At 39.8% G+C, this 15,125-nt stretch overlaps 1 protein-coding gene across 1 annotated transcript; it reads left to right on the forward strand.

Moving 5' to 3' along the window:
* Positions 1–540: 540 nt before the first annotated feature.
* Positions 541–14,578, forward strand: pgap2 (post-GPI attachment to proteins 2). The gene is made up of 6 exons (XM_080434919.1): positions 541–669; positions 2,871–3,039; positions 3,675–3,921; positions 6,280–6,386; positions 11,677–11,785; positions 13,359–14,578. Exons 2-6 carry the CDS (start codon positions 2,872–2,874, stop codon positions 13,487–13,489), a joined length of 762 nt encoding a protein of 253 aa, XP_080291045.1. The 5' UTR covers positions 541–669; position 2,871; the 3' UTR covers positions 13,490–14,578.
* The last annotated feature ends 547 nt before the right edge of the window (positions 14,579–15,125 follow it).

Genomic DNA, 15,125 nt, shown 5'->3' on the forward strand with positions numbered 1-15,125 from the left:
ATATTTATAAAAATACATCTTCTAATATACAATTATTTACAGAAAAACGAAGTCTCTTATGCTTATAACGAGCAGACTTGGCAACGCCGAACACCGGTTGAAGCGTGCTCCTGATTGGCTCATTTGGCTTTACAGTTCGCATATCCGCCTTGAAGCGGAAACGGAAACGGTCTCAGTTTGCTCATGTGTGTGGGCGTGCAAATGGCCGGATATGGTAGGGCGGGCTTTTAATCGGATGTGAGTGCTGAGCAGCCAATGGAAACCACAGACATCTTTCTACTTCCTGCCAGGTCGAGAATATTGTTCTTCCGGGTTGATGACGTCAGCAGCTCAATGCATCCGAACCGTTTAGTTTTATTTTATTTAGAATGTATTTAAAATAAATGTAAACAATAACAGCCTGTCTGAATCATAGAGGTATAATATATATAATATATATAATATATAATATAACGCTCTGAATAGATACTGACATTTAGATGCATTTATAAGGAACAGTATTTAACTGACAGCTAAACAGCTAAACAGAGAGGAGCTGATCTCACATCTTGAGTCAGAGAGAAATACTCATATAATAGTTTATATATAATAGTTTATATATAAATATATGATATGATATGAATGTCAAGTAGAATAGCTCACATGGAGCTGTGGTTGTGAAGTTTAAAGGTAAGAGCAGCAATTAACTAACTAGTTATCTGTGCATGATTGATTGATTGATTGATTGAATACTTTCTTCTTATTATTATTATTATTATTATTGCAAAGACAAGCACATAAAGTACAGTTCAATACCAGGTCTGTTAGAGGATTCTAAACCCATGGAAGCACTACAATGACTTGTTTCCATTGGGGTCCTTTGTACTCAATTCATCAAAACATTTGATGACAGACAGATATACAATACTATGCAAAAACATCTTAGAAACATCCTATAAATGTGTAGTAGTCAAAAAGAGAAATATGTACAGGAAACAGTTGTTTTGAAGGAGAGTAAGGATTCACATGTTTCTATATGACTGTTGTCTTGTTTGTGGTTCAAAGCCAACATTAGACACCATGTCACACATAGATGTCACAGACTAAACATTAGACACTATGTCACAGACTAAACATTAGACACCATGTCACAGACTAAACATGCTAATGAATGAGCTAACCTGGCCTTAAGGTGGACTGACTTAAGGTAGACCAGTAACACAGAGCTAATGTGACACTAACTTATATAACCTGTGTCTCATCAACGTCTCTACTATATATATATATATATCCTATATATGTATATAAAACACACATATATATGTGTTTTATATATGTTTTACAGGATGATACAGGGGGGGTACATCACATATATATATATATATATATATATATATGTTATATATATTTACAGGATGGTACAGGGGGTGTATATATATGTTTTATATATGTTATATATATTTACAGGACGGTACAGGGGGTGTATATATATGTTTTATATATATTATATATATTTACAGGACGGTACAGGGGGTGTATATATATGTTTTATATATGTTATATATATTTACAGGATGGTACAGGGTGTGTATATATATATGTTTTATATATGTTATATATATTTACAGGACGGTACAGGGGGTGTATATATATGTTTTATATATGTTATATATATTTACAGGACGGTACAGGGGGTGTATATATATGTTTTATATATATTATATATATTTACAGGATGGTACAGGGGGGGTACATCACACATATATATATGTATATATATATATATATGTTTATATATATTTACAGGATGGTACGGGGGGTACATCACACATATATATATATATATGTATATATATATATATATGTTTATATATATTTACAGGATGGTACGGGGGGTACATCACACATATATATATATATATATGTATATATATATATATATGTTTATATATATTTACAGGATGGTACGGGGGGTACATCACACATATATATATATATATGTATATATATATATATATGTTTATATATATTTACAGGATGGTACGGGGGGTACATCACACATATATATATATGTATATATATATATATATGTTTATATATATTTACAGGATGGTACGGGGGGTACATCACACATATATATATATATATGTATATATATATATATATGTTTATATATATTTACAGGATGGTACGGGGGGTACATCACACATATATATATATGTATATATATATATATATGTTTATATATATTTACAGGATGGTACAGGGGGGGTACATCACACATATATATATATGTATATATATATGTTTATATATATTTACAGGATGGTACGGAGGGGAAAATCACACATATATATATATGTATATATATGTTTATATATATTTACAGGATGGTACGGGGGGTACATCACACATATATATATATGTATATATATATATATATGTTTATATATATTTACAGGATGGTACGGGGGGTACATCACACATATATATATATATATGTATATATATATATATATGTTTATATATATTTACAGGATGGTACGGGGGGTACATCACACATATATATATATATGTATATATATATATATATATATGTTTATATATATTTACAGGATGGTACGGGGGGTACATCACACATATATATATATATATGTATATATATATATATGTTTATATATATTTACAGGATGGTACGGGGGGTACATCACACATATATATATATGTATATATATATATATATGTTTATATATTTTACAGGATGGTACGGGGTGTACATCACACATATATATATATGTATATATATATATATATATATGTTTATATATATTTACAGGATGGTACAGGGGGTGTATATATATATATATATATATGTTTATATATATTTACAGGATGGTACAGGGGGGGTACATCGGCGTAGAGAGGGACCGGCCTCTCATCAGGGTCCCGTTCACACACCTGGCCGTGGGAACCGTTCTGCTGGCCCTGACTGGACTGATCATCTGTCTGGTGCTGTCTCTACTCTACCACTACCATGAGAGTACTTATACTCACTGCCAGGTAAATCTACTCTACCACTACCATGAGAGTACTTATACTCACTGCCAGGTATGTCTCTACTCTACCACTACCATGAGAGTACTTATACTCACTGTCAGGTATGTCTCTACTCTACCACTACCATGAGAGTACTTATACTCACTGTCAGGTAAATCTACTCTACCACTACCATGAGAGTACTTATACTCACTGCCAGGTAAATCTACTCTACCACTACCATGAGAGTACTTATACTCACTGCCAGGTATGTCTCTACTCTACCACTACCATGAGAGTACTTATACTCACTGTCAGGTATGTCTCTACTCTACCACTACCATGAGAGTACTTATACTCACTGTCAGGTATGTCTCTACTCTACCACTACCATGAGAGTACTTATACTCACTGTCAGGTATGTCTCTACTCTACCACTACTATAAGAGTACTTATAAAAGTAAGTAAAAAGGGAAGTTACTACAGTTAAGTGCAGAGTCTGTGTGTGTGTGTGTGTGTGTGTGTGTGTGTGTGTGTGTGTGTGTGTGTGTGTGTGTGTGTGTGTGTGTGTGTGTGTGTGCATACTGTATGTGTGTATTGCAGGTATCTAACTACCTGTGTGTGTGTGTGTGTGTGCATACTGTATGTGTGTATTGCAGGTATCTAACTACCTGCCCTCCATCAGTGCGTCCATCAGCCTGGTTCCAGAGCGTTACATATGGAGGACGTGCATCGGGCTCCACAGCGCCCCCCGCTACCTGCTCAGTGCCTGTTACTGCATGCTCTACTGGAGACGCAGCAGCAGCCTGAGCAGCAGAGTCCTGACCGCTGTGGTGTGTGTGTGTAGCCTGTCTGAGAATACTGGATTACTTCTACTCACATATGTATCCTCTACTGAGACTTACAGTAAGTAATCTATTAGTACAGTAAGTAATCTATTACTGACCGCCGTGGTGTGTGTGTGTAGCCTGTCTGAGAATACTGGATTACTTCTACTCACATATGTATCCTCTACTGAGACTTACAGTAAGTAATCTATTAGTACAGTAAGTAATCTATTACTGACCGCTGTGGTGTGTGTGTAGCCTGTCTGAGAATACTGGATTACTTCTACTCACCTATGTATCCTCTACTGAGACTTATAGTAAGTAATCTATTACTACAGTATGTCATCTATTACTGACCGCTGTGGTGTGTGTGTGTAGCCTGTCTGAGAATACTGGATTACTTATACTCACATATGTATCCTCTACTGAGTTCTTCTTGAGGACACACTACATAGTGACATTCAGGGTGCTTCTTGAGGACACACTACATAGAGACATTCAGGGTGCTTCTTGAGGACACATTACATAGAGACATTCAGGGTGCTTCTTGAGGACACACTACATAGAGACATTCAGGGTGCTTCTAGAGGACGCACTACATAGAGACATTCAGGGTGCTTCTTGAGGACACACTACATAGAGACATTCAGGGTGCTTCTAGAGGACACACTACATAGAGACATTCAGGGTGCTTCTTGAGGACACACTACATAGAGACATTCAGGGTGCTTCTTGAGGACACACTACATAGAGACATTCAGGGTGCTTCTAGAGGACGCACTACATAGAGACATTCAGGGTGCTTCTTGAGGACACATTACATAGAGACATTCAGGGTTCTTCTTGAGGACACATTACATAGAGACATTCAGGGTTCTTCTTGAGGACACACTACATAGAGACATTCAGGGTTCTTCTTGAGGACACACTACATAGAGACATTCAGGGTGCTTCTTGAGGACACATTACATAGAGACATTCAGGGTTCTTCTTGAGGACACATTACATAGAGACATTCAGGGTTCTTCTTGAGGACACACTACATAGAGACATTCAGGGTTCTTCTTGAGGACACACTACATAGAGACATTCAGGGTGCTTCTTGAGGACACACTACATAGAGACATTCAGGGTGCTTCTTGAGGACACATTACATAGAGACATTCAGGGTTCTTCTTGAGGACACACTACATAGAGACATTCAGGGTGCTTCTTGAGGACACACTACATAGAGACATTCAGGGTGCTTCTTGAGGACACACTACATAGAGACATTCAGGGTTCTTCTTGAGGACACACTACATAGAGACATTCAGGGTGCTTCTTGAGGACACATTACATAGAGACATTCAGGGTTCTTCTTGAGGACACATTACATAGAGACATTCAGGGTTCTTCTTGAGGACACACTACATAGAGACATTCAGGGTTCTTCTTGAGGACACACTACATAGAGACATTCAGGGTGCTTCTTGAGGACACACTACATAGAGACATTCAGGGTGCTTCTTGAGGACACATTACATAGAGACATTCAGGGTTCTTCTTGAGGACACACTACATAGAGACATTCAGGGTTCTTCTTGAGGACACACTACATAGAGACATTCAGGGTGCTTCTTGAGGACACACTACATAGAGACATTCAGGGTGCTTCTTGAGGACACACTACATAGAGACATTCAGGGTGCTTCTTGAGGACACATTACATAGAGACATTCAGGGTTCTTCTTGAGGACACACTACATAGAGACATTCAGGGTTCTTCTTGAGGACACACTACATAGAGACATTCAGGGTGCTTCTTGAGGACACACTACATAGAGACATTCAGGGTGCTTCTTGAGGACACACTACATAGAGACATTCAGGGTGCTTCTTGAGGACACACTACATAGAGACATTCAGGGTGCTTCTTGAGGACACATTACATAGAGACATTCAGGGTGCTTCTTGAGGACACATTACATAGAGACATTCAGGGTGCTTCTTGAGGACACACTACATAGTGACATTCAGGGTGCTTCTTGAGGACACACTACATAGAGACATTCAGGGTGCTTCTTGAGGACACACTACATAGAGACATTCAGGGTGCTTCTTGAGGACACACTACATAGTGACATTCAGGGTGCTTCTTGAGGACACACTACATAGAGACATTCAGGGTGCTTCTTGAGGACACACTACATAGAGACATTCAGGGTGCTTCTTGAGGACACACTACATAGTGACATTCAGGGTGCTTCTTGAGGACACATTACATAGTGACATTCAGGGTGCTTCTTGAGGACTCATTACATAGTGACTGCACCTGTTTCTGTGTCTATTATAGGTGTATGTATATTATGTGTATTATATATAATAATATTATGTATATTGTGTGTATTATATTATATTATATTATATAATAATATGTATATTATGTGTATTCTAGGTGTCCATAAGAACTCCTTCATCGTGTTTATCGGCGGTTCTCTGCTCCACATGATGTTTACATGCAGACTGTGGTACTCTATCCAAAAGTACTCTCTACATACTGAGGTAAAAATACTCTATTATTACTCTACTATTTATATTATTATATACACACAGTATCAGAAAGACCTTACCAACACAGCAGCCATGTATAAACAACACGTTAATATGCAACATACATGTACATACATCATCATGTATAAACAACATTACATTACATTACATTACATTACAGTCATTTAGCAGACGCTTTTATCCAAAGCGACTTACAATAAGTGTATTCAACATAGGTAGGGAACGAAACTACTAATCACTAGAAGTCTTAAAGGCATTCTCTTCTAAAACAAGCAACCAAGAGTATACCTAGCGCTAAGGTAAAAGTGCAATATATCAGCTACCTACTTTATTAAACAGATGAGACAAAATAGCAAAATAAAATGAGCAAGAGCTAAAACAAATAAGTGTGTCGAATTAACAAGATCCAATAAAACAATAAAACAAGAGTTCGTACAACTAGTTAACAACAAGTAGGTCAGGCAAAGAGGAAGGGTAGTGTTTCCTGAAGAGGTGGGTTTTCAGCCTGCGGTGAAAGATGGGCAGTGACTCTGCTGTCCTGACATCAGTGACTCTGCTGTCCTGACATCAGTGACTCTGCTGTCCTGACATCAGTGACTCTGCTGTCCTGACATCAGTGTCTCTGCTGTCCTGACATCAGTGACTCTGCTGTCCTGACATCAGTGACTCTGCTGTCCTGACATCAGTGTCTCTGCTGTCCTGACATCAGTGTCTCTGCTGTCCTGACATCAGTGTCTCTGCTGTCCTGACATCAGTGACTCTGCTGTCCTGACATCAGTGACTCTGCTGTCCTGACATCAGTGACTCTGCTGTCCTGACATCAGTGACTCTGCTGTCCTGACATCAGTGTCTCTGCTGTCCTGACATCAGTGACTCTGCTGTCCTGACATCAGTGACTCTGCTGTCCTGACATCAGTGACTCTGCTGTCCTGACATCAGTGACTCTGCTGTCCTGACATCAGTGGGAAGTTCATTCCACCACTGTGGGGCCAGAACAGAAAAGAGTCGTGACCGTGTAGATCGGCCAGAAGGACCACTGAGCGACGAGGCAATCAGTCGCCCCGAAGTGGCAGACCGAAGTGGTCGGGCAGGGGTGTAAGCATCGACCATAGCCCGGAGGTAAGAAGGAGCTGTTCCTTTCACTGCCTATAGGCTAGCACCAGCGGAGCACCAGCAAGGAGGGAGTTGCAGTAGTCCAGGCGGGAGATGACAAGAGCCTGGATGAGCAGGCTCTTGATGAGCACCTGGGCTGGGGTGAGGAAGGGGCGAATCCTCCTGATGTTGTAGAGGACGAATCTGTAGGACCGTGTCACTGACGCGATGTTTGCCGAGAACGACAGTCGGTCATCCAGGGTCACACCCAGGTTCCTCGCAGTCCGAGTTGACGTCACCACAGCATTATCAATGGAGCTGTCCCTGAAAAAAATCTATTCTAATGTATATTAGTTTTTAATAAACTCGACAAAATGAAGGAAGATCAACCAACTCTATCACCTTCCTCCTCCTCATCATCATCTTTTTCCCTGTCCCCAATACCCCTTCTGGAGTTCACCAGTAGCATGAACGACTTGATTAAAGAGGGGACTAGAATCACCCCCCAAATCAAACGCCAGGCCCCACAACCATCAACCGTGCCCTGCCCCCCAACCATCCCCCCTCGACGGTTGACGCTGTTGGCACTAGCGATACAGAGGCGCAAGATCAGGAACGAAGAACGTGAAGAACAGCGCAAGAATTGTCCCTACGAATTGTCCCTACGTCTAGAGAATACATTTGACTGCTGAGATAGGCAGGGTCCATTATGCATAGCCAAAATCATGTCTGGGCCCAAGGCTATTTCAGTTAGCCTTGTTGAAAACAAGGTTTACAATATTCCCACTGTTATCTCAAATAGAGCCTCCGGGACAAGGAGTGACTTTAAACACTCTGCAAATATAGCAAATTTAACACGCATTCCCTGTAGAGGCAACAGCCAGATAGTTGAATGCCTGAAGCTAAACCTGGCCCTATTTAACATCAGGTCACTTAATGACAAGTCTTCCTCTGTAAATGATATCATCTGTAAAGAGAAACTAGATATTATCTTTTTAACAGAAACTTGGCTTGGATCTGATGGAGCGGTGCCCCTAGCTGCAGCATGCCCACCAAAGTACAGTTTCATTCACTCAGGACGTGAGGGAAAAAGAGGAGGTGGTCTGGCGAATATCTTTTCTGACACTTTAAAATTCAAACCTCTGCCAAACCTCGGCAGTTTTAAATCATTTGAATACCAGGCCACCATATTGGAGAGTCAATCCTCTGTGCTTATGATTAGTATGTATCGACCTCCAAAGTGCAGCAAAGCCTTATTTCTAACAGAAATATCAGAACTTTTATCTATCTGTTCCACTAATTATGACAGAACTCTGATTACTGGAGATGCTAATCTACATGTTGACATTGTTTCGGATGTTGTGGCTATGGGTTTCCTACAGTTACTGCACAACTTTGACTTTATTCAACATGTTGTTGGGCCAACACATAAACATGGCCATACCCTGGACTTGGTGATCACTAAAGGTTTGAATATCACTGTTGACAGTATTATTGATAAGCCCGAACTAACAGACCACTATTTATTGTGTTTTAATATGACTGTCTCTGATCTAGGGAAAAACAATACAGAATATACTATAAAAAAACGTTTTTTTAGCTCATCTGCAGCAAACGAGTTTCCTCGTCATCTGGCGTGTGTGCAGGTGCCCCCCCTACTTGATGCTCCCTCAGTGAATGATATGGTTCAACATTTTAATCTCAAATTAGAGTCAGCTCTCGACATAGTGGCTCCTATGAAAACTAAAAAGAAACTTAACTCTAGAGTAACACCCTGGATCGACGCGCACATGCGCTCACTCAAGAAAGAATGTCGTAAAGCTGAGCGAATTTGGAGAAAAAACAAACTCACTGTCCACCTAGAGATCTTTAAGAAGTCAACAGTGGCCTATAACAAAGCACTGCGCTTGGCAAGGCAGGCATATTTTTCACGCATTATCAATGACAACAAGCAAAATGCCAGAGTCTTATTCTCTACCATTGAACATCTCTTAAACCCCCCCCAGGCTTACAAGGAGTCGCTCCCTGCTTCTAAAGCTAAGTGTGATGAGTTCGCATCCTTTTTTGAAAACAAAATTTTTAGCATTCGAGCTGGTATTATGAATGCTGCTGCTAGCACTGCAAATGCGGCAAATGGTGCATGGTGCAAAAATGTAGATCCCTCCAGAGGAAGCCTAATATCATTCTGCGCAATTAATGAAGAGGAACTCCGTAAAACTATATCACAGATGACATCATCATCTTGCTCACTGGATGTAGTACCCACCCCGTTTCTCAAAGAGGTTTTAGACAGTGTTATTGGAGATACCCTAAGAATTGTAAACAGCTCTCTACTTTCAGGCGTCTTTCCAGACTCACTGAAAACGGCTGTAGTCAGGCCGCTACTCAAGAAACACAACCTTGATCCATTGGTGCTGGGTAATTATAGACCAATCTCAAATCTGCCATTTTTGGGCAAGGTCTTAGAAAAAACTATCTTTCATCAACTGGATGTGTTCCTACAGAACAATAAGGTTCATAACAAATTCCAATCTGGCTTCAGGAAAGGTCATAGTACAGAAACAGCACTTGTAAAAGTAATTAATGATCTAAGGGTGTCCGCTGACGACAAAAATGTATCTGTTCTCCTACTTCTTGACTTAACCGCTGCTTTTGATACGATTGATCACACAATTCTACTACAACGTTTGGAGTACTGGATTGGTTTGTCAGGCACAGCCTTGTCTTGGTTTCACTCTTACCTAACAGGCAGAAGCTATTTTGTCAGTCTAGCTAACTTTGACTCAGACAAACACAACATCTGTTCTGGTATTCCACAGGGCTCAATTCTGGGTCCCTTATTGTTCTCCCTGTATATACTACCGCTGGGAGAACTCATCGCCGATCACGGAGTGAACTTCCATTTCTATGCTGATGATACCCAGCTGTATCTTTCAGTAGCTCCAGACGACCCCTGCGCTCTAGACCCATTGTTGACCTGTCTGTCCAGTATAAAATGCTGGATGAGTGAGAACTTTCTTAAGCTAAATGAGGATAAAACAGAAGTTCTCATAATTGGCTCCAGTGAGCAGAGAGAATCAATAACAAGTAGACTTGGTAACCTGGCTGTAGAAAGTAACACCACAGTAAAGAACCTGGGGGTGATTATCGATTCTGAATTGAATTTCAATACACACATTAATCATGTCACCAAGATTGCTTTCTTTCATCTTAGAAATATTGCGCGAATTAGAGACTATCTGTCGTTAGACGATGCAAAGACGCTGATCCACGCTTTTGTTTTCTCTCGGCTTGATTACTGCAACGCACTCTACTCTGGCCTGCCAAAGAAAACAACTGACAGATTACAACTTGTTCAAAATGCGGCAGCCAGAATTTTAACTAAAACCAGGATGAGAGAACATATCACTCCAGTTCTTGCTTCACTACACTGGCTCCCGGTTGTTTTTAGGATTGATTTTAAAATTCTTTTAATAGTTTATAAAGCTCTAAATGGTCTGGCACCTACCTACCTCTCTGACTGCCTAGAGAGATATGTTCCAAACCGGGCCCTCAGGTCTTCAAGTGCTGACCTGCTCGAGGTGCCTACAATGACATATAAAAAATACGGTGAAGCAGCATTCTGCTTTTACGGACCGACAGTGTGGAATAAACTCCCATTACACCTAAGACAGGCAGCCTCTGTCGATAGCTTTAAAGCACAGCTCAAGACCTATTACTTCACTCTTGCTTTTAGCTGATTCTTTGGTTGATTTTTAATTCCTCACTGTATTCCCTATTTTAATGTTGTTTTATGCCTTTGCTTTTGCTTGCTTTTATTTTATTTTATTTTATCTTTGTTTGCTTTATTGTTAAATTGGTTCTAACTGTAATTGTATTCTTGCTCTGTAAAGCACTTTGAGCTGCATTTCATGTCATGAAAGGTGCTATACAAATAAAGTTTATTATTATTATTATTTGTGTTATACTTTGTTGTATAATGGTGGCATACAAAAATAGTGAAAGTAGCCGATCTAGAAGCTCACTACACTTCACAGCCACGACACAGTACTAGTGCTTTTAAATGGGCTGATACTCTCTCTCTCTCTCTCTCTCTCTCTCTCTCTCTCTCTCTCTCTCTCTCTCTCTCTCTCTCTCTCTCTCTCTCTCTCTCTCTCTCTCTCTCTCTCTCTCTCTCTCTCTCTGACAGGAAGTGACATCATACCGCTGGAAGCTGCGTCTCTTCCTGTTTAACGTGTCTTGTTGCCTAGCAGCAGGATATTTCTTCAGACGACACAACAAGTTCTGTGAACCAGGAAGTGAGTTCCTTCACGCCAGAGCTGCTTAAAGGGCCAGAACACTTTACTTATCTTTACTTAAAGGACCAGAACACTTTACTTATCTTTACTTAAAGGACCAGAACACTTTACTTATCTTTACTTAAAGGACCAGAGAACACTTTACTTATCTTTACTTAAAGGACCAGAACACTTCACTTATCTTTACTTAAAGGACCAGAACACTTTACACTTTACTTAACACATTGATTGCCAAGATATTAAACATAGTTTTCTATCCCCTTGCCAGCGTAATTACTGATGATATTTGAAACGCTGTGGAAGCGACATTGTGTCTCCAAAAAACAAAACAAAAGAGTCCCCGTGGGTTGGCGGAGGGATCTGTGTATCCATAGGAACGACAACATTCCAACCACGATCCGCCATGTTGGGGCTTCGGCCCGCTGAAAACTAGTGGTTTTCAATGCAAAAAAAATAAACAGAGTTACAGCTGTTTTTCTGAAAATCCCATCGTTGGGATGAACGGACGTGAGGTTTTTTGCGATGACGTCACATCCACATTCTACTTCTCTGAGTGACGATGGATCATTCCAAAGCTGTGTTAGGGCGCCCCTTGTGGAATTAAAAAAAAAGGGAAAGAACGCATCAATGCGATCTTGGCCATCAATGTGTTAAAGGGCCACACCACCACTTTGGTGGTGATATTAACTGCCAGAGTATTCTCATAAAGTACTCCCCCAGTGTCAGCCATTTTCGTGTTTTTTTGTTGTTGTTATTTTGTTATTTGATTTTCAAATAGTTTGTCTGGCTGCGGTTTTAAACACTTCGCTCGCCGATCGGGCTTCAGATCGTTGTGATACACGACGACGATGACTGTTCGTCACCCAAAGAAAATAGAACTAGAGCTCTCTGTTTGTTTTTTATAACGGGTGAAAAACCGTGTTTTTCCCTATTCTGGCCTAAAATGACAGAAAGAAAAAAAGAGAACGGGAAACAGAATCTGCGTCATGAATCATGAACCATGAATCATGAATCATGAATCATGAATCATGATTCATGATTCATGATTCATGAATCATGAATCATGAATCATGATTCATGAATCATGAATCATGAATCCATGAACCCGGTGAGTCTGAAGGAATCAGAAAGCGAAACTGATGATGAAAAATAAACAGAACAGCGCGATCACAGATTAAACAATGAAAAAGCTAAACGTGCGTCTCGCGTCGACGGCCAACTGGACAAACTAGCAATTGACTCGATAACGCGTCGACGGCAGTCATAGAACAACACTTAATATCAAATGTCTGTTTTCAATCAACTTAAAAAACTGTCTGGGGTGAAACCCTAAAGTCTAAGTAGATGTTTAAATGATAGAAGTTTATTAATTATTATTATATGTATAGGTATAGTTTATTATTATAATATTAGACCTATTTCTTCAATTAAAATGTCTGTCTGTCTGACTTTCTTTCTTTTTTCCCCTTTTTTCTGTGTGTGTGTGCGTGCGTGTGTGTGCGTGCATGCGTGTGCGTGCGTGTGCGTGTGTGTGTGTGTGCGTGTGCGTGTGTGTGTGTGTGTGTGTGTGTAGTCTACACTGTGTTTGCTCTCTTAGAATACTTGGTGGTCAGCTCCAACATGGCGTTCCACCTCACGGCTTTCTGGGACTTCAACAACCAGGAAGTACTGGTGGCCACGCCCCCCGAGGACAAGAGATACTGACCTACACACACACACACACACACACACACACACACACACACACACACACACACACACACACACACACACACACACACATGGACTGTTATGTTTATCACACACTGGACTGGAGTGTGTGTTTGTGTTGAATGAAAGCACAACACTGCCCCCTGCCTGTCTGCAGAGGTATGACACATTCCATGCTGTCAGACCGCTCTGTAGCTCACTGCTTCTCAACGTGGGGTCAGGAGACCCCTGGGGACCCCTAGGGACCCCCCAGGGTTCACTGCTTCTCAACGTGGGGTCAGGAGACCCCTGGGGACCCCTAGGGACCCCTGGGGGTCCCCAGACCTCACATTGAGAACCCCCCCCCCCCCCCCTGAAAGGACCCCTGGGGGTCCCCAGACCTCACATTGAGAACCCCCCCCCCCCTGAAAGGACCCCTGGGGGTCCCCAGACCTCACATTGAGAACCCCAGTAAATGGTAAACATTCTGTTGTTCCTCTAAAGACAATCTGACTGAATGAATGAATTACTTAGAGGAGAATTTCACCCATTTTCAATCTTATCTTCATATAATTGGTCCACTAATGCTCATTATAATATTATATTACATCTTATCTTCATATAATTGGTCCACTAATGCTCATTAGCATTAGATATGAAGATAAGATATAATATTATAATGAGTATTAGTGAGGACCAATCATATGAAGATAAGATATATTATTATAATGAGTATTAGTGAGGACCAATCATATGAAGATAAGATATAATATTATAATGAGCATTAGTGAGGACCAATCATATGAACATAGGTTGAAAATGGGTGAAGGGTCAATGAATTAATTAATTAGTTGATGAATTAATGAGTATATTTATAAGTTAACTGTAAGGAAGGACAGTTTAAAAGCAACAAGTTGGAGATGAATCTTGCATAGTAAAAATGTGTGTATTATATGTTTTATTATGTGTATGAGTGTTTGTACAGCTGACGGTATGGTTACAATCTGTTATTATATTTGATATTATGGACAGACAAGTATCCAATAAAAAGAACATTTTTGAAACAAAACGGTGAGGCTTGTGTTTGTGTCTTAACAATTCCAGGCTAATGCCTACATCATTACCATATATTTACATACATATAAATATATTCTACATCATTACCGTATATTTACATAAATATAAATATATTCCTACACTACACAAAATGCTGCGGATCAAATCATGCTTCTGACAGAGAGAACTACCCAGTATAGTAGAAGAACAAGTGAACTGCATAACAGCTGTCTGTCTCATCAAACAAATAAAACCTTTAGGCTATCAATATCACACAAAAGTAGAGAGAAGCTGTGACCTCACAATAAATGGGTTATATTTCACAGATAGTTATACTATTATTGTACTATATTAAAATACAATCATCCTTAACCTTCAAGTTAAATTCATTATTTCCGTGGACTTAAAATATATATATATTTTAGATTTTTCATGGAAGTAACCGGAAGAAGAAGAAAGTCATGGCCCAAAAGGTCAACCTGTGGCCCATAGGGTCAACTTCTTTTCTTTAAAACCATGAAAATGATAATTGTGGTGTAATGTGGTACAAATAAACACTTTTAAGTGATAATTGTGAAGTAATGTGGTACAAATA

This window comes from Gymnoscopelus braueri (genome assembly GCF_963280865.1).
Source record: "Gymnoscopelus braueri genome assembly, chromosome: 8".
Lineage (NCBI taxonomy): Eukaryota > Metazoa > Chordata > Actinopteri > Myctophiformes > Myctophidae > Gymnoscopelus > Gymnoscopelus braueri.

Coding starts and splice junctions, on each gene's coding strand:
- pgap2 (XM_080434919.1), top strand. CDS start 2,872: ATGGTACAGGGGGGGTACATCGGCGTAGAGAGGGACCGGCCTCTCATC. Junction 6,387..11,676: donor AGTACTCTCTACATACTGAG/GTAAAAATACTC, acceptor TCTCTCTGACAG/GAAGTGACATCATACCGCTG. Junction 11,786..13,358: donor CAAGTTCTGTGAACCAGGAA/GTGAGTTCCTTC, acceptor GTGTGTGTGTAG/TCTACACTGTGTTTGCTCTC.